The following is a 20,136-nucleotide window of genomic DNA, read 5'->3' on the forward strand; positions in this document are numbered from 1 at the left end:
CTAATTAAGTACAATGATCCTAGCCCAAAACACAGTTTCAGTGGAGTTGCCAAAAGAGTAGACCAAGTCCAGTTGAAAGAAATGTGCACTTACTGGTATCCTCTACCTTTACACACCACACACATCTCCTGTTCCAGAGGCTGCCACTTCAAGGTTTTAACTTAAAAGATAAATATGAAATCTTACAAGCACAAAGAACAGAAAAAGAAACACAAATAAGAATTTCTGTCTTGATTCCTCAAACATCAGGAATGACTGGGGGTGGAAAATCCCCATAAAAGTAAGAGAAATGGTCCCATGGCTGTCAGTGCATGTATGGAGCAAGTCGAGAAATCTATGGCTGTAGGAGGAAACTGTAGCCGGGCAGGTGATCTGCAAAGTCTGACAGCGGCAAAAATCACTACAAGGGATGCAAGACTGGAAGCTGATAAATCATTTTTTAAAAGGTAGATTGCTTTAAAAGAGCAAGGTTAATGGCTTAAGTTGAAACTAATCAGTAAATTAAGTGATTTGTTTTAGGGACTGTCAAGTATAGATATTTCATGCATTTATTATGAGATAAAATGGATAGAAAGGCTTTTTATAAAGGGGAAAGAGGTGCTCCAATTCAGCTCAGCTACTGATCTTCCCTTGGAGAATTTTATGTTCCATGAAAGGGTGGCCGTAGCAACAGTGAGCACCTGTGACCCATGCGCTTTCTAGACCACGTGATAATTATTCATGAATTCCGTCCTTTGGAATTGCCCTGATTTTGGTGATGGTTCTAAACATTTGAACAAGCTTGGCACTCAAGTGTCTGAGGATATTCACATATTCAGTTTTAAAAAACTCTTTGTAAATAAGGAGGACCAAATCTTTATATTTTCCTTGCTATAAATGAAATTTGCTCCATGATGTGGCATAATCTTTAAAAATTCGTTTCCATAATTTATTCAGTTCTACCTAGACAGCTTTATAATTAATCTTTTTTTTTTTTTTTTTTCATTTTTTCCACAATTGCAGACGAGTTCGATCTGGCAGTGGTATATCAGTCATCAGCTCAACAGCAGTAGATCAGAGGTTACCAGAGGAACCAGTTTTAGAAGATGAACAACAACAACTAGAAAAGAAATTACCTGGTAAGGCAGTCTTTATATTTGAGTTACATCATTATAGAGATTTTCTACCTCTGAGGCCAAGATGGAGGTAAAAATAAATTTAGCTTCTGACATCCTTGCTGCGTTCCCGTAACTGACCTTAATCCGAATGGAGACTCTTGTAATATGGTTTTGGATTTGAATATATGTAGAGAAATAAGAACATTATGTACTTTGCTAATGTGCCCTTCTTCTAACTTTTAAATTGAAGTCTGATTATTCACCACTAAAAAAATTTTATAAATGTTATTTATAAAACACTCAAAATTAATAAACCTTTATGGTGTTTGCTCAATACCGGCAATGCAGAAATAGAATGTGAAATTGTCTGCTGTTACTTTCTCATGTTGTTATAAGAGATCAAGAAATTCCTTAATGACCAGAAGTTATTTTAAATTTAATATGACCTTATTTTTAAAAATCCTCATTTACAATAATAAACGCATCACATTATTAAAATATTCTAAGGTGGCTATGAGTTTTAACAGTGAGATGATAATTGATACTCAGAAGCAAATGAAATTTATTATGGAGTCTCTTTATATTAAATACTTTGTCAATGTCATGTAGCTGCGTTTGAAGTGCTTAGTGGTTAATTTACCTGCTCAGGACCCTAGTTCTCTCAGTTTTCTCTTTAAACTAAATTAGTTTTTGTTCACTGATAAATTTCTTACTGAAAATGGTTTTGAGGTGCCTGGGTGGCTCAGTTTGTTGAGAGTCTGACTCTCTTGGTTTCGGCTCAGGTCGTGATCTCATGGGTCATGGGATTCAACCCCACTTGGGTTCCACACTCAGCGAGGAGTCTGCTTGAGGTCCTTGCCCTCTGCCCCTCCCCCTGCTTGTGTGCATGCTGTCTTTCCCTCTCTCTAAAACAAATACATAAATCTTAAAAAAAAAAAAAAAAAAAACCTAAAAAAGAAAATGTTCTTTGTGCAAAGCTATGTGTTGAGTACAGTGAGGAATTTTAATGTTAAAAATGTGGTCTATGCCCTCTGGAAGGTTATAATATAACTAAGGATTTAGGGCATCCATATAAAAAATCATTAGGGTGGTATATAAGTGCAATAAATCCCTGAAGACAATATTAGAGATGCACAGCAGAGCTTATGTATGTCCATTGGCATAGACTGGAAAGACATGAGGTATGGATCTCTGTGGAGGAGGTCACAGTGGTTTTGAGACTGAAGATGAATAGGGTCATTACAAGCAGAAAGAAAGAACATTTCAGAACAATAATAATGGCAATGAAGTCTAAAAGGCAAATAAGGACAGGAATCCTTCAGATTTCGGATTGTCTTTTCCTATTGGTGATAGCCATTCATTTAGAGTTGTGAACAGATTTTTGTTCATTTATTCTTTACTAACCACTTAGTATTTACCTCCTCTGTAGCAGAAATAGGGCCAGATATTGGAATAAACTGTGTAGAGACTTTCAATTATTTTTTAATTGAGGTAAAATTCACATAATAGGAAATTGATCATTAAAAAATATACAAATCAGTGGCTGTCTTAGCTTGGGTGGCCATAATAGAAAATAGCAGTCTGGGTGGCTTAAATAGCAGAGGTAAATTTCTCACAGCTTTGGAGGCCAGGAAGGCTGAGATTGGGATGACATCCAGATCTGTTCCTGGTGAGGCTCTTTTTCTGGCACATAGTTGGCAATCTTCTTTTTAGGTCCTCATATCACTTTTCCTTGATGTGTGCACAGGGGAAGAGAGAAATAGAGATATTTCTCTCCTCTTCTTATGAGGCCATTAATCTCCTCATGTGGCCCCCACCCTAAGGACTTTGTCTTAATCCTAATTAAATAACATCATACCGGGGCTTAGGCTTCAATATAGGAATTTTGGGGGTTATTCAGTCCATAACAATGGTATTTAGTATACTCGCAGTATTATGCAATCATCAGCCCTGTCTAGTTCTGAGATGTTTTCATTACCCCAAAAGAAAACTTGATAACCAGTCATTGCTAATCCCCCTCCCCTCATCCCTGGCAGCCACTGATCTGCTCTCTGCCTCTATGATTTTACTTATTCAGGATTTTTCCTTCGGGGTATTATACAGTGAATGACCTTATTTGTCTGACTTCTTTCACTTAGCTTGGTGTTTCTGAGATTCATCCACACTATTGCATGTGTCATTACTTCATTCCTTTGTATGGGTGAGGGGACTTCCAGTTTTCATGGGGCAGAGTGAAATGGATGCTGCCTCCTCGTAATTACTAAAGGAGCAAGAAGAACAAGAAAACCGAAATATACATGCCATGTTTGATCTCTAATCCATAACTGTAATGTGTGAGAAACATCTCTCTAAAGCAGTGAAGGCCAAACAGAAATGTGGTAATAAGCCAAGAAAGGATGCTTACAGCGACACATCTCAAGACAAAGTGTAAAGTGACAGTTCCTGAAATAGAGAACAATGGGAATGTCATGCTTCTCCTGTTTGGGGTTGGTTCCAAGGAGCAGCATATAACACAAAATCGATTAGACACTGCTGAAAACATAAGGGATGTGGAGATTGGGAATTTTATTTTATTTTATTTTATTTTATTTATTTTATTTTATTTTTTTATTTTATTATGTATGTAAGTATGAATGAATGACAGTACATGCACGAGAGGGTTGGTGAAGAGGGAGAGGGAAAGAGACATAAGCAGACTCCACGCTGAGTGTGAAGTCCAATATGGGGCTCAACCCCATGACCCTGTGATCACGACCTGAGCCGAAATCAAGAGTTGAATGCTCAACTGACTCAGTGGCCCAGGTAGCCTGGGATTTTTTTTTTTTAAAGGGAAAATAAAATGGTTGTAAATAGAATGTTAGCAAATGTTAGAAAAAGAAATGATTGGCCTGGGGAATAATGCTAAAATTCATCATTGGTGTTCTCAACGAAGGAAACTGAGTAATGGATTAGAAAAAATTGTTTACTGAATCGGAATGTGATCTACATAGTGAGTACTTCACAGTTTGTTCTTCATTATGAAACTCAGGATACTCACCTTCCTACCTCTGCTTTCAGAATTTGTCTTATTTGTTAAAATAGAAGACACGTCAGCACAATTATCAACTAAGAGGAGAGATGTAGGGATGGAGAGATTCATGGTACAGGAAAGAGGGCGTCAGTGGGTCAATCAAGGTGATTGAGAAGGAGAACTGTAGAGTAACAGGAAAGGAAAGGAGGTTGGTATAATGCAGAACTGTTCTAGAAAGATTATAAGTCTGTGGGGGGGGAGAATATGTTAGCAAATAATTTAGGGTTTTTTAAAATTGGGATGTAGTATTAGTTTCAGGTGTACAACATAATCAATATTTGCATACACTGCAAAGGGTATCCGCATACACTGCAAAGAGGGTTCTCTTTCTTCCACAACCTCTCCAACACTTGTTTTCTTGTCTTTGATAATAGTCATTCTGACAGGTGTGAGATGACATCTCATTGTGGTTTGGATTTGCATTTACCTGATGATGAGTGATGCTGAGTATCTCTTCATGTGCCTGTTGGCCATCTGGATGCTTCTTTGCAAAAATGTCTATTCAGATCCTCTGCCTATTTATTTATTTATTTACATTTTAAAAACTTATATAGGTAATCTCTCATTCAGTGTGGGGCTTGAACTCATGACCCCGAGATCAAGAGTCACATGCTCCTCTAAGCCAGCCAAGCACCCCAACCTCTGCCCATTTTTTAATCAGATTTTTTTTTGTTGAGTTGTAGGAGTTTTTTTAAATGTATTTTGGATATTAGCCCATTATCAGATATATGATTTGCACGTATCTTCTCCTGTTCAAAAAGTTGCCTTTTTATTTTATTGATGGTTTCCTTCACTGTGCAGAAGCTTTGTGGTTTGATAGAGTCCCACATGTTTATTTTTACTTTCAATGTTACTACTCCCTTGGAGTCAGTTCCAAAAAGCAGTGTTCCATGAGCACTGTCAGTGAGCTTTCTGCCTATGTTTTCTTCTACAAGTTTTGTGGTTTAGGTCTAACATTCAGCTCTTTAATCTGTTTTGAGCTCATTTTTTTGTCTGGTGTGAGAAGAAAGTGGTCCAGTGTCATTGTTTTGCATGTGGCGGTTGTCTAGTAGCACCACTTACTGCAAAGACTTTTCTTTTCCTATTGTATATTCTTGGCTTATTTGTTGTAAATTAATTGACCATTTAATTGTGGGTTTGTTTCTGGGCTCTCTGTTCCGTTCCATTGATCTGTGTCTGTTTTTATGCCAATAATACTGTTTCAATTACTGTAGCTTTGCAGTATAGTTTGAAGTCAGGGAGCATGATAGCTCTGAGTTTGTTCTTCTTTCTCTCAAGACTGCTTTGGCTATTTGTTGTCTTTTGTGGTTCCATATACTTTTGAAAATTATTTAAGCTCTATGAAAAATGCCATTGGAATTTTGATAGGAACAGCATTGAATTTAGAGCTTGCTTGTTTAATAATATTAATTCTTCCAATCCAATTCTGATCATGGAATACTTTTTCATTTAATTATGTCTTCAGTTTCTTCCATCAGTGTCTTATAATTTTCAGTGTGCAGGTCTGGGTTAAATTTATTCCTAGGTATTCTTTTTTATGCCATTGTGTAAAGGGGACTGTTTTCTTAATTTCTCCTTCTGATAGTTCATTATGAGTATATAGAAATGCAACCAATTTCATATTTTGATTTTGTGTCCTGCAGCTTTACTGAATTAAGTTATTGGTTCTAAAAGTTTTTTTGTATCAAAAAATTAAAGTTTTTTGGTGACATAGTGCTTATTCCTAAGGGCCCAGACAGTACGGAAGCTTCAGTTCAGGTTTGTTTTTACTACAAATTTCAAATGTGCCATTGAATGAATTTTTCCTTAGAAAATAGTATGTTGAAAATCCTGACTTTTCAAAGTTTTTCTGCTTCTTGTTTTAAAGTAACCTTTGAAGATAAGAAGCGTGAGAATTTTGAACGTGGCAATCTGGAACTCGAGAAACGGAGACAAGCGCTCTTGGAGCAGCAGCGCAAAGAGCAAGAGCGCCTGGCACAGCTTGAACGTGCAGAGCAAGAACGGAAAGAGCGGGAGCGCCAGGAGCAAGAGCGCAAAAGGCAACTGGAGTTGGAGAAACAACTGGAAAAGCAACGGGAGCTAGAACGTCAGAGAGAAGAGGAGAGGAGGAAAGAAATTGAGAGACGAGAGGTAAGCAACTGTAGAGCCAAGCCCACAATTAGCGTGTGTGCTCTGGTCTCCTTCTTAATTATTCAAGTAATATTAATATATTAATATGGTCTTTTTTTGCTGTAGTTCAGTGGTTTGAGTATATTCACAAAGTTGTGGGACCATAACCACTAATTCCAGAGCATTTTCCTCACCCCAAAAAGAAATTTTTAAAAAAAATTTATTTATTTATTCATGAGAGACACAGAGAGATGCAGAGACATAGGCAGAGGGAGAAGTAGGCTCCCTGCAGGGAGCTTGATGCGGGACTCGACCTGAGCCACACGCAGACGTTCAACCACTGAACCACCCAAGCATCCCCCAAGAAGAAATTTCTTACTCATAAAGCAGTTACTCTCTATTCCCCTCTTCTCCTGCCCTCAAAGCCACTCATTTACTTTCCACCTGTGTAGGTTTGCCTGTTTTGTGGACATTTCATATAAATGGAATCATGTAATATATGACCTTTTGTGTCTGGTTTCCACTTAGCATGTTCCCAAGTCCCAAGATGTAGCATGAATCATTACCTTATTCCTTTTTATGACCTAATAATATTCTATTACACAGATGTTCCAAATTATATTTATCCATTTATCAGCTTATGGACGTTTGAGTTGTTTTCTCCTTTTTTGAACGATTATGAATAATGTTTTTTTATTATGAATAATGTTGCTAAGCTCCAGCTTTTGATAACATAGTCTTGTAACAAACCACTGATATCAGTTAAGAATTTTTCAGATTTTTTTTTCTGCATTTATATATGTATATAGAAATATAAAAGGTTATATAGTGGAGAGATTGGGGGTTTGGTGCAATTTTTTTTTTTTTTTAGTGGTGCAATTATTTTTAACCCTTGTAATAGTATCATACTAATTACATTGTTCTGTGCCTCTTTTTTCTACTTAAAAAAAATATGTTCACTATATTTGATGGAAGGCTTCATAAATTTGGTGTCATACCTGGAGAGGGGCTAAGCTAATCTTTTACCTGAATTTCCAGTTCTAGCATTTTGCTGCAGATGCAGTGCCATTATTCTTTTGTGTGAATGAAATATATTTTACATATGGAAGATTTTTCTTTATAAAAACACAATACTTTGGTTTCATTTACTGTTATTGCCTCAGAAAACTTAGAACAGTAAGCCTCCTTTAATTCAAGCAAATGCATATGGATACTAACAGGGTTTTAACTTCCAGAATGGATAGCCAAAAGACAGACCACCTACCCTTAATGTTTTTTGTTTTGTTTTGTTTAAAGACACTTTAGAGTATTTATTCAGAATTACTTAATAGTCATTCACCATAAGCTACACATTGGTACTTCCTAGAGTACTGGTGAATAGGTACTCCACCTTTTCCTTCTAGGCCCAAAGGGTAGTTGGAGGACCAGTACATATGAAGCAATTACAATAGAGTGCTAGATGGCTTTGGACATGTACTTTACCCAGCAGCCATCAGAGTCAGCTTTCAAAAGAGCGGACATTACTACAGAAATTGTGGAAGCTTATGTGGTGTTTAAAAAAAAAAACATGATGGGGGGGTAGGGAAGCAACAAACTTTTAAAACTTGAGATAAGTAATTTCTCATTTGATAGAAGGTGTTTTTGGCTGGGGGTACTTTTTGCTTTTGGTTTTTGTCCTGGGGTTTTGGTATACTTTACTGCATTAAAGATATTTTTCTTGGTCTTTACGAGTCAATAAATAAGAAAGAACAGGATTTTTTTGTTTTGTTCTTTGTTTTTTTATTTTAGTCACATCAAGCATTCTTGAAGGCATAAACAATCGAATTCTAATGATGAAATGAATCTTTCCTGGTCTCACCTAACTAAATAGCTTTTCTCAATATTCTTTTTTTTCCCCATAGAAGAAATACTAGATTTGTATAAATTTTGTTTTACTATTTTGTAATAGAAGCTTTTGTAGCATGTACCATTTTATCTCTAAAAGTAAGGCCTTACTAGATGTTATGTTTATTAGGAGACGTTGTATAATGTAAGGACTAAAATGTTAGTCAGTTGTCTGTTTGCCAATGCCACAGGCTGCAAAGAGAGAACTTGAAAGACAGCGGCAACTGGAATGGGAACGAAATCGAAGACAAGAGCTACTCAATCAGAGAAACAAAGAACAAGAAGACATAGTTGTACTGAAAGCAAAGAAGAAGACTCTAGAATTTGAATTAGAAGCTCTTGTGAGTGATGTTTGATTATGCTCTGGGAATATGGTTGACCCTTGAACAACACAGGGATCATGGGCACAGATCCCCTGTAGTCAAAACTCTTAACTTTTGACTCCCCTCAAACAAAACTATTAGTAGTGTGCTATGGACCAGTTACTTAACACATATGTTATATGTATCTTTAAAGTAAAGGAAGTTAGAGGAAAGAACATGTTAAGAAACTGATAAAGAAAAGTAGACACATTTACAGGACTGTACGGTTATTTCTTGAAAAAAATCCACATGTAAGTGGACCCATGCAATTCTAACTTGTGTTGTTCAAGGGTCAGTTGTCTACTAACACTGAACCATTAGAAATGGTAATAATAATAATAGTAATTATTTTTCATTTGTTAAAGAATGATAAAAAGCATCAACTAGAAGGAAAACTTCAAGATATCAGGTGTCGATTGACCACCCAACGGCAAGAAATTGAGAGTACAAATAAATCCAGAGAGTTGAGAATTGCTGAAATCACCCATCTACAGCAACAATTACAGGTGAGAAAATACATTCCTTAACTGCTCTTAGGCTTACCTGCTTTTCCTCCAATTCATTCCATTCGTTTATCCCTACAAGTGTCCAGCATTTACATATACATGGAAACTAATAAAATTCTGGCTAGATTGATGGAGAAGAGGAGGAGGGAAAAGGAGAAAGAGCGGGGAAAAGTTGAAGAGGGAGAGAAGATGCAAATTCCCATTATAAGAAATGTAAGAACTGACATCGCTACAGATACTGTAGACTTGCAAAAAATTAAGGGAGTATTGTAAACAACTTGATACAAATAAATCTGACAACTTAGATGAAATGAAAAAATTCACTGAAAGATACAAATCATCAGGCTCAAGAAGAAACAGAAAATCTGAATAATACTTGTATATCTATTAAATACATTTTGCAGTTAAAAGTCGTACCACAAAAAAGCCTCCAGGCCCAGATGGCTTCACTGATGAATGAAAACTTTAAGGAAATAGTGCCATTTCAACACAAACATTTTTAGAAAATAGAGGAGGAAGGAATACTAATTTCTTATTTATTACCCCGATACCAAAACTAGGTAAGAACATTACAAGAAAACTATAAACCAGTATCTTTCAAGAATTTAAATTAAAAGATAATAATAGCATATTGAATCAAGTAAAATATTTTTGTAAATGGTAAAACACCATGACCAAGTATGGCTTATTTTAGGAATAAAAGGTTGGCTTAACATTCAAATTTCAACCAACATAAATCACCATACAAACAAGACAGAGAAAAAACTAACACATCTTGGTACATGCAGGGCAAAAAAAAATTATGACCCACTTCACCTATTCATGATGTAAAAAATAGTTTTTCATTTCTGATGTAACATTTTAAGATATATATCTACTTTTTTTTTTTAAGAGTTTATTTATTTATCCATGAGAAACACAGAGAGAGGCAGGGTCACAGGCAGAGGGAGAAGCAGGCTCCATGCAAGGAGCCCAATGTGGGACTTGATCCCGGACCCCAGAATCACGCTCTGAGCCAAAGGCAGATGCTCAAACACTGGGCCACCCAGGCGTCCCCAGATACAAAATTCCTTCTAAGCATTGTCATATAGCCATATTACAGAAATTTTTAATGTCTTTTCATATCCATTCAGTTCAAAATCTTTTTTTTATTTTCATGGTCATTTCTTCTTTGATGGGTTATTTAGAATTATGCTATTAGTTTCCAAATATTTTGATTGTTTTCCAGATATCTTACTGATTTCTGATGTATGTTATGAGCTGTGAGCATACTCTGTATGATTTCAATTCTTCTTAATCTTTTTAAGTTTACTGAGACTTGTTTTATGGCTTAGCATATGATCTGTGTTGGTGAATATTTTATGTGCATTTGTAAAGAATATATACTCTGTTGTAGTTGGGTGGAATGTTCCATAAACGTCAATTACAGCAAATTGATTCATCGTGTTTTTTGTGTTTTCTACATCTTTACTGATTTTGTGACCTCTTCCAGCTGCAGCGAGAGGAGTTTTGATATCTCTATCATTGTAAATTTTTCCTTTTTCCTTCCAGTTCTCTCAGTTATTGTTTCATGTACTTTGAAGACCTAATCAATTTGAGATACTAGGATATGATATATAATGTAAATAGTATCAGATGTTCACTGCTAGAAATTGTTTAAACATATTAAAAAGTACATGTACCTTTTAAAAGTCTATTTTTCTATATGATAACTTTTTTTTATATGTCTTTCATTAACTATGAGAAGTTTCATAAAATACTCTCTTGGAAAATGTAGGAATGAGGCCACATGTTTATTTATTATCTCACTGAATGCTCTGTGACCAAACACATTTTTATTATTTAAGATTGACACTTAGTGTGTTCATTTATTGGTAATAAAATACAAATCAGGGTCCCTGAAAAAATAGTAAAGTGAAAAATAATAAATGATTTCAGGAGGGCCTGGTATATCATAGGCTATGAGATATTGATTCCCCTTCTTTACTGTTATTAGCAAATATTTGCTATGCAGATGAGTCAGGTGGCCCTTCATATTTGCTTATGACTTTTTTAGGAATTTAGGTTGGCATTTAAAAGTGATGTTTATATAAATAAAACAGTCTCAGTATATGGACTAGGCTTTTTCTGGATGTGTCATTGTCTTGGTTCAAGAAAGAAACTTTGGAATTGGGTAAGGGGCCTTTCCTTAATTTAGGGAGGAGAATAGGAGAAGCTCAGTTGTCTGGGCCTTCTTGGGAAAACCATCTGAACTGTATATTCTGTTTTGTCAACTAAGGCATTTTTATTTTCTCAAACCAAAAATCAATGCATAGAGTTTTTTTCAAGTTTTTATTGAAATTCCACTTTGTTAACATACAATGCTTATTAGTTTCAGATGTAAGATTTAGTGATTCATCACTTACATATAACATACCCAATGCTCATCACAAGTGACCTCCTTAATGAGATTTTTTTTTAAACCAAGTTAAAAATGAAAGTCATATATTTGTTACTTTGTGCTGGAAAGGTTGTCATTTTACTGAAACGTATAGAAACTATATAGGATAATATCAGGTAAACTTGTAAGCAAATAGTGCTTTGAGAGGTCATCCATGAAAACTCCAAATAGCCTTTTACAGTGTGCAGGTTAGTTTTCTTCTTATATCAGTTAAGAAATAGTTGGTTCAGGACTTTTGTATACCTGTTTAAAATTGTACATCCATCCTTGGTGGTAGAAAAACATATATGGGAGCCAAGATCCTATTGTTAGAAATCTCTTCTTGATTTCTATCTTTAGGCATATGGTAAACCTAATTCAGTGTTGAGAATTGTAATTCAGGTTACAAAGTTCAGAGTAGTTCCTATTCAAACTATGGAGTCCTTTTCCACTAACAGAGTCACTGCATTTACATTTGATCCCAGTGCAAAGGAGAGATCATTGCTTTTCATTTTCTCTGCTGAATTGTACTTAAAGTACATTTCTAAAGCTTTATAAATAGGCAGTAAGTCAACAAAAATTTACAAAACCTCAAGAGAGCTATAACTGTCTTAACTTTATTTCAGTGAAAAGCATTTGGCAAATAGTTAATTGCTTGGCAAGAAAGCAAGAGCTGCCCTGACTGGTGATTAAATGCAGTTTCTATATAGGATTTGGGGTGAGATTAGATGCGTCTTTGAGGGACGAGAATACTGACTTACGTTTGCCCGGATGTGGAACGTAGACATGCTCGTTTTCCCTGTCAGTTCATTGTTGTTTTCCTTCCTCTCTCCTAGGAAGCCCAGCAAATGCTTGGAAGACTTATTCCAGAAAAGCAGATACTCAATGACCAATTAAAACAAGTTCAACAGAACAGTTTGCACAGTACGTGTTTTCTTTTTAAAGTTGGTCTTTTCCTTTTCTACTGGCAAGAATTTCCTTCGGTGAAATGAGAAGATTACATTTTTCTTCACTGCCCGTTTGCCTCTCTTATCTTGCAATGTTTTTCTAAAATAGGAGATTCACTGCTTACACTCAAAAGAGCGTTAGAAGCAAAAGAACTAGCTCGGCAGCAGCTACGAGATCAACTGGATGAAGTTGAGAAAGAAACCAGATCAAAACTACAGGAGATTGATATTTTCAATAATCAGCTGAAGGTAACTGTTCTGTGTGTCCCTACATATATGTCCTACCCTTGTAACTTTTCCAACTGGCCAGATGATTAGTTGATACTTAATTCCAGGGAGAAAAATTTATGATGCTGGTTTGTCAGCCTTCTTACAAGCCTTAATACTACAGATGAATATTATACAATCTATATTGCATTTTTCTCTTTAACATCTAAGGATGAGTTTGGTATCTGTAAATTAAAGCTGAGTGAGCGGCCCCCCACACGACATCTGTCTTTAACCCGAATCACATTTTTATACATCTCCATCCTTTCATCTGTTGATAACTAATCAAGTTGAAGTCCAAAAGCTAGGCCGTTTGTTCTTCGAAGACTACCAAAAAAGGATTTTTTCTTTTTTAAAACTAAGAATTTTTCAGCCACTTCTTATCTTCAAGATTTTCCTCAAATGCACATCTTTATTTTATTACCTCATATTTTAAAATTGTATAGTTTAATGCATTAATTGCTTGTGTCTCTGTGGCAAAAGTGGTGTATGGTTTTGTCACATATACATGGTAAAATTCAGGAACATGCCAAAGCTCTTAGGGAATGTAAAAGTGCTTATGATAGCCTCCTTTGGGTTTGGTGCCTTTGATTTAACTTCACAACTTTATCATCGTAAGACCGTTAGCTCTTACAAAAAAGCCAGAGCGTAAGCAGTTAATTTCCTACTATGAGCATGTACTGTAGATTTAAGTGAATATTGGAGTTGTTAATCAGTTATGTTCTTATAAGAAATGGACTTCATACTTTTCTTTAAATACTCATTTTCTTTTTCCATCTCAAAAATCCTTTATACTTAACTCTAGCTAATTTTGCTTTTGGCACTGGAAAAAGGAAAACTCCTTTAATATTAAAAATAGGAAAAAATTAGAAACCACATTCATGATTTTTAGTTGGCATTTGAATTGAGATTCGAGGCCAAACTGTTCAGACATCTGAGTTTGAGGTATTTTTGCTTTTTTTTTTCTTAGAGTGATAGGTAATGAACTTTTCTCAGTTATACAATGCCAGGCAAGTGCTCCTAGGGGACATATTATTGGAGCTAACTTAGTGTTTTTCTTTGCTTTCATTCTTATACAGCGTGTGTGTGTGGGGTATTATATGTACATCCCATATTTGTACATATATGATTATATGAGAAGTACTGGAAGTAGCGCTGTGAGTTCTCTGTCTCTACAATAAACACAATAAAAGAGCTCACTTTAACTCTCACTGTGACTTATCACTCTTTCAAGCAAAAAGAATATGATTAACAGTGCATTTTAAGAGTCTCTTGGGGGAAAAAAAAAAGAGTCTCTTGGAGCACACAGTGTTAAAATATTTGGGTCTCTTCTGAACCCAGACAGTCATCCAGATTTCTGCCTTAATCTGAAGATTCCTTTTTCTTGCAATTTAACTCCCGAAAACAAAGTTCATATATTAGAGGATGACACTGCAGTGGGTGATTTTTCCCAAGTGTCTGGCCTATTTATGGATTGTTTTGGCCTATTGGAGTGCTGTTGCCATTGCCAAACAGAACACCCTGCAGGGAGGTGGCGTGAGTCCCTCTTACTGTGTGTCATTGACCGATGCTGCCTTGAGTGTTAGTGACACAACGTCAGCCCTTCCTTTTACTTTATTCCTTTTCCCTAATACGCTTATTTGTAAATAAGAACCTGGCTTTCTGTCTTCATTTTTATTTTGGTTTTCCATTATTAACTTCAAATTTAATGTAGAGAGTAAAGAATTACAAGGCAGTAGAGCTTTATTGTATAAACAACCGATTTGGAGGCCTTAACAAATACATTGTATTGCCTTATAGTTATTATTTCTAATATTCCTCTCTTACCTAGTGAAACCAAAACAGAAACGGTTAAATTGAAGCATCAAAAGATTTATAATTTGATCGAGACAACTCTAGAGGCAGATTTAAGATTTCGTCTCTTGAGTGTCTCCTGCCTACTTTTCTTTGGTGTGGTTGTGTTGGAAAATAGGGAGCATTTCTCCCCTGAATTTAGAGCACATGTTCATTAGTAACTATAATTCTTGTATGATGACATAGACCAGGAGAGCCCGCATTCTGACCCCTGGGGTTTCTTCAGTGCCTCTCTTGGTACAACAGTGCCTTTACAGCATTCACACTAATGATGCAAAAATTACTTCTGCCTTGCTGGGAGTGAAACCTTGGCGATTGTCCAGTCATTTCACACGTCTTATCTGATGGTGTGAACTCGCTATATCCAAAATCTCCCCCTCCCAGAAGGAAACCAGCTGGAGAATATAGAAGAAAAAGGACTTAGCAGTTTTGTTTTATATTCATGTAGATTGTTCCCCTAGAGAAAGAGTATAATTCACTCATTATCAGCTAGTAGGATAACACTGGAGAAGTACCCTATGGCATGCAGAATTTTAAAATTAGTTGACCAGGAAATTAAACCTGTATTCAATGGCTAGCTCCACAAATGAGGATTCCATTTAACAAAAAAACCAGTCTCTATTGGAAGCTTTGATACACAACTACTTGCAATAAGTTACTCACTTCCTTTGATGCAAAGTCAAAGTCATGTCTAGTCCCTTACTTAGAAGGTCCCATAAGGAATCCTAGCACCCTGCTTTAGCTCAGTTTCTGGAGTATAAGACTGTGATCAGAATGGCTTAAATGTATTTATTTTCTTGAACGTAGAAGAGTTTAGAGAGTAGGTACATCTTATCATTTTTTCCTTTTTTTTTTTTTTTTTTAAAAGACGTACCATCTGATTTAGTCCTTTCTAACACGTGGCTTGTTCAGATTCATTCTTCTTTTAGGAGTCTCTCCTTTTTCTTCACTTCAGGAAGAATTACATTCTGCTTCCTGACACAAGACCTGTTAACCAATGATGGAAATTCTCCAGTCATTAATTAAAGAGGAAAAAATAATTACTTTTGCAGTCAGTTAACAGGTGTATGTTTCATAAAGATAGCAACATTTTGAGAACATAAAGCATATTTACAATCACAGTCGTGTTTTAAATAGCTCCAGATTCAGGGATATTAGATGTAAGTAAGGTCTCTGGAGTTTATCTGATCTCATAGAAATTGAGGTCTCATTCTTTCCTTTCACACAATGCTTTTTCCAGGTATTTTAATAGATATTTACCTAATAGATGTAATATTTATATATTCCCAAAATAATCCCTGGACATAACTATCTTTCGAATTTATCACTGTAAGCCAAGAATTACTTGAGAAAAGCAGCAGAGGAATCTCAATGCAGCAAATATACTTTGCTTTGCTAAGGCGGTAGGAAAGGGCTTGGGGGCGGTAAGTGGGGGTTAGAAATTGTAGCACACTGAGATACGGACTCTCTTGTGCTAGAAATGCCCTGGTTAGCCACTTTTATATTTATGCTGCCTTTTATGTGAACAGTGAATTTCAGCTTTTTCATGATCAAAAGAAGTATTTGACCAGTGATTTAGCCATGAATAATTGATTTTTTCTGTAATTATTGCTAACGAGAATTAGTACTTCTTAAAGCAGTTTTAATTCAGTGAATCACATTTGTTTACCAGACTTCTCTGCTTTTCAAATGTATTCTGTATGCAGATATTTTCTCGTACTAAGAAATCAGTAGTCCTCTCATATTCATTTTCTAGAAACATCAATTTAACATTATTTTCTGTGACTTTTCCTTTTTACTTCATTTTACATGAAAATCAAGAACTTTTAACATTTTTTGAAGAAGGTATGTGCCTAAAGGGCATATAGAGACATTCCGATCATTGTTTTTCTTACATACAGTACTTTACCTATAGATATAAAATTATGGTTCTAGCAAGTGTCAAATAACATTACTGATAGAGACTTTTCAAATAGAAGACTTCTTGCCTTCGGCAATGTTAATAGTTACTGTACCAGTTTTCTTTGGCACTGACAGCCTAATACTCCATATTTTTACATCTTAACTGTGATACAGAGCAGCAACATGATGTAAGTTAATAGTTTTCAAGGCTTCAGGTGTGTGCCAAATGAGAGAATCCAACATTCAGAGAGGCTAGACGTTGTATTTTATGTTGAAAAGCTTGAGTCCTTGATAGTTCCTGTCTAGTCATTGTGTACTGGACAAGTCCTAATGTGAATGGTGTCTCATTGGAGCATTTCTTCCTTCTAGTCGGTGGCAATGGAGGAGGCAGTGTTGCATTGCCAGGCAGTTCTCCTGGGCTGCGTCATCCACTTAGAGTCTTTTCTAAAGGTCTCCATGTCATACTCAGGCAATGCACATCCTTCTCAGATTAAGAATGATGAACCTTCTCCAGCTCTGTGTTATAGTTCCCCCACATGGATGAGTGCTCAGTGTCTAAGAGAGAGCTTACCACGAAGGGGTAAGCCTTCTTTGTCAAAGTCAATGAATAGTTATTGTAAATCATGGAGTATGAGTGAATCTTTGCTCTTGACAAATTGTGTGTGTGGTGGTGAAAGCTCTGAACGACCAGCTGGGTAAGGTACTGTGTATACTGTAGTCTTATCTTTCTAGCAAGTCCTTTAGGTCATTGAATTTGCCACTTGGCTGCAAAATGTTGAAAGACAAAACTCAGCCATGATTTGGGTCTTTGTGCATATTTCCATCCAATGGGAGACAGTATTATAGTCAGTAATACTATTCTGAAAGTGGAGAGTATTTTATTTCTTAGCAAAATTGAGGGGTTCGGACTAATTGAGAATTCAGAATTGTATTTTTTAAATATTCTTGGGAAATCAGGCTTCTTACATTAGACACAAGAGGCTGTTAGAGATATAAATTCTGCCTGTATGATACCTGTCTTAAAAATTGCTCCTAAGAACTGAATTGATGTTGAAATGAGAATGCCAGTTAGAGTAAATAAGGCTTTTGGCTTAAACTAAGGCTTTTATGCTCTTGGTTTCAAATACTTGCTTTCATGGCAGGCTCATTCATTATGAAGGCAGTGAAAAGCAAAATGTTTAGCAACCAGGGGAATAAAGAAAAGAGCTGGAGAATGAGCTGCAGAACAGAATGAGAAGTCAGGAAAAAAAGGCATGTGAGGGGAAACAATGAGGGAAATCCAGAAAGAGGAGATACAGAGACAGCAAGAGAAATCAGTGTAAACTCAAATAAAATAACAGCAGTTCTTTCTCATATTAGTAGAATAATGTTTGGCTGTTTCATGGTTCGCTCCCTGATTTTGTTCATGATTAAATTTTCCTTTTACCTATGTGATCCTTTTCAAAAGACCTGCTCAGCACAGAAGTAATAAAACTCTCATTCAGTGTACTTGTGATTGTGGGAACTTTATGTAGATTCCTTGAATATAGTAAAATAATTAGGGACGTCTGGGTGGCTCAGCGGTTTGAGCATCATCTGCCTTTGACTCAGGGTGTAATCCAGGGTCCTGGGATCAAGTTCCTCGGGGAGCCTGATTTCTCCCTCTGCCTAGTCTCTGCCTCTTTCTCTGTGTCTCTCATGAATAAATAAAAAAATCTTTAAAAAAAAAAAAAGAAAGAAAGAAAAAGAATTTGAACATGCCCAAGACTCAAAATAATTAACAGGTGTTGTATATACCAGACTCTAGGCCGCACCCATAGGCTTGGTTGGTTGGTTGAAGCATTTTTTAGAGTGTGGGCTTTTCTTTTGAGGTTTAAAAAACATATATTTAACCAAAGGTGATTTGGGAAAGGGAAAAAGGCAGAATTCAATCTTTTGAAAAAACATTTTCTTTTTTTATTCTCTTGTTTAGCCGGAGCCTTTGACCATTTTATCCTTTAGAATAACCTGCATTTAAATTAATGAGATCTTGATTTATAAAATAAAGCTGAGACATTTTGGGGAAACTCGGATTTTCAGGACAAAATGGAGTCTGTTTTCTCTTCTTGGTAACAGCAGGGTAAATACCAGAGCCTCTTGGGAGGTGTGGGTGAATTTCTTAAATAGCTCTTCCTACAGAGAGGACAGGATTTTCAAGCTCTTCTCCCCTCTCTGTCCACCTGTCTCCTCACCAGTTCACACACATACACACACACACACACACACACACACACACACACACACACCCCAATACATTCCTCGTTGGCTCTCCTGTAGCACTTATGTTAGATGGACTGCCAATTGTGCCATGGGCAACTGGAATTCCTATTTGGTTGAATAATGATTTCAGATTTAGAATAATATTTAAATGTGTTTTTAAACATTAATATACCCCTTAATATACCCCTCCTCAGAATTTAAATAACTCAATATATATATATTTTTGTATTCCACCCATTATAACGCATTAAGAGTGAATACATTTTATAATTTTGTGATGAATAGAATATCAGTTTACTTTGATTTGGGTACAGTTTCAATGTTTTGAAATACTTTTCAGGATTTTTCATGTAGGTACAAGTTCCTCTGTCCTCACTGGGCTTGTTGATTGGCATTCTTTAATGGCTTTGTTTCACATCCATTTAATTGGGATATTTTAAAACTGTATCTTAAGACTCAAAAGGCTTTTTAAAAATTCTGATATTGTGTGCTACATAATACCCCTGGGTGAGAAATAAAGTGACATATTTATATAAGCACTTCTGCTTTTGACTTTCTGTAGGTATTAGGTTGAGGCAAAACAAACACTTGAAATTTTTGATACTGGCATCTAGATCAATTGCCTAGGTCCATTTCATATTAATAGAATGAAGATTATTATAAACCTAAGAAATGTATCCTAAACAGCTTTATTTTGATTTAAAATGTTGAGTTCATGAATTTTAAGTAATTAGGGTGTATTTATTTTGTCTCACATTTCCAAGAGATAGCCTGAGGCAAAAGCGAGAAGCCCTGATCCTTCAAAAAAATTAAATGACTGAATTAGCAGTAAATTTCCATTAACTACTAGCCTTTCCAAGGTCCCTATTGCTAGTTAATTTTTTGTTTCTTCAGAAGCATTTATGTAAAGTAATGTTTGTTTATGAAAAGGAATCCCAGTTCAGCTGGATATGTCTCTGTATTTCAGTTACTATCACTTTACATAATACATCTATTTTTGAGTGTCCTTAAGTCCAAATAAAGGAGAAAGAGTCACAGTTTTTAAGTCAAGTGATTCTGTGCCCCTTGCATAGCAATAGAACAACTGTCATTAGTAAATTTGAAAGTGAGCCATGTTTCTCAGGGCAAAAAAAGTTGAATCTTCTGGAGTATTCAATTCGTTCAGCATATTGCTTTTGAAATGCTTTGGCTGTTTGCCATAGGATGTCCAAAGATGTTTTATAGTACAAATATCTTAATTCTTTAGGGGAAATAAGGGATGTTTCCCCCTGAGCTGAAGGAAGAATGTTAAAAACAAGCTTATTTTCATTTATCTTTGCTAATACATGGCACAATCTTTATTTGCCAGTTATCTTCTGTGTTTGATCAAAGACCTGTGTTTGATCAAAGACCTGTGTTTGATCAAAGACCCTTTTCAGAATCCAATAAAAACTCTGAGCCTTCTTTGCTAGACAAATGCCCATATAGGTCAGTTTGCATAC

General features: G+C 35.8%; 1 protein-coding gene across 6 annotated transcripts in view; it reads left to right on the plus strand.

Moving 5' to 3' along the window:
• Positions 1–20,136, plus strand: part of ITSN1 (intersectin 1) — a 216,032-nt gene that overhangs the window by 102,611 nt on the left and 93,285 nt on the right. For all 6 annotated transcript variants that reach the window (XR_013368767.1, XM_077879070.1, XM_077879068.1 and 3 more), the window contains exons 11-16: positions 1,003–1,118; positions 6,035–6,297; positions 8,352–8,501; positions 8,888–9,028; positions 12,284–12,371; positions 12,504–12,643. Coding sequence is in view for 5 of the 6 variants with exons in the window: in XM_077879070.1 (XP_077735196.1) it covers positions 1,003–1,118; positions 6,035–6,297; positions 8,352–8,501; positions 8,888–9,028; positions 12,284–12,371; positions 12,504–12,643 (898 nt within the window). In the remaining variant the exon portion in view is untranslated. The remainder of the gene's footprint in view (positions 1–1,002; positions 1,119–6,034; positions 6,298–8,351; positions 8,502–8,887; positions 9,029–12,283; positions 12,372–12,503; positions 12,644–20,136) is intronic.

The sequence above is a fragment of the Canis aureus genome, chromosome 30 (assembly GCF_053574225.1).
Source record: "Canis aureus isolate CA01 chromosome 30, VMU_Caureus_v.1.0, whole genome shotgun sequence".
Taxonomy (NCBI): domain Eukaryota; kingdom Metazoa; phylum Chordata; class Mammalia; order Carnivora; family Canidae; genus Canis; species Canis aureus.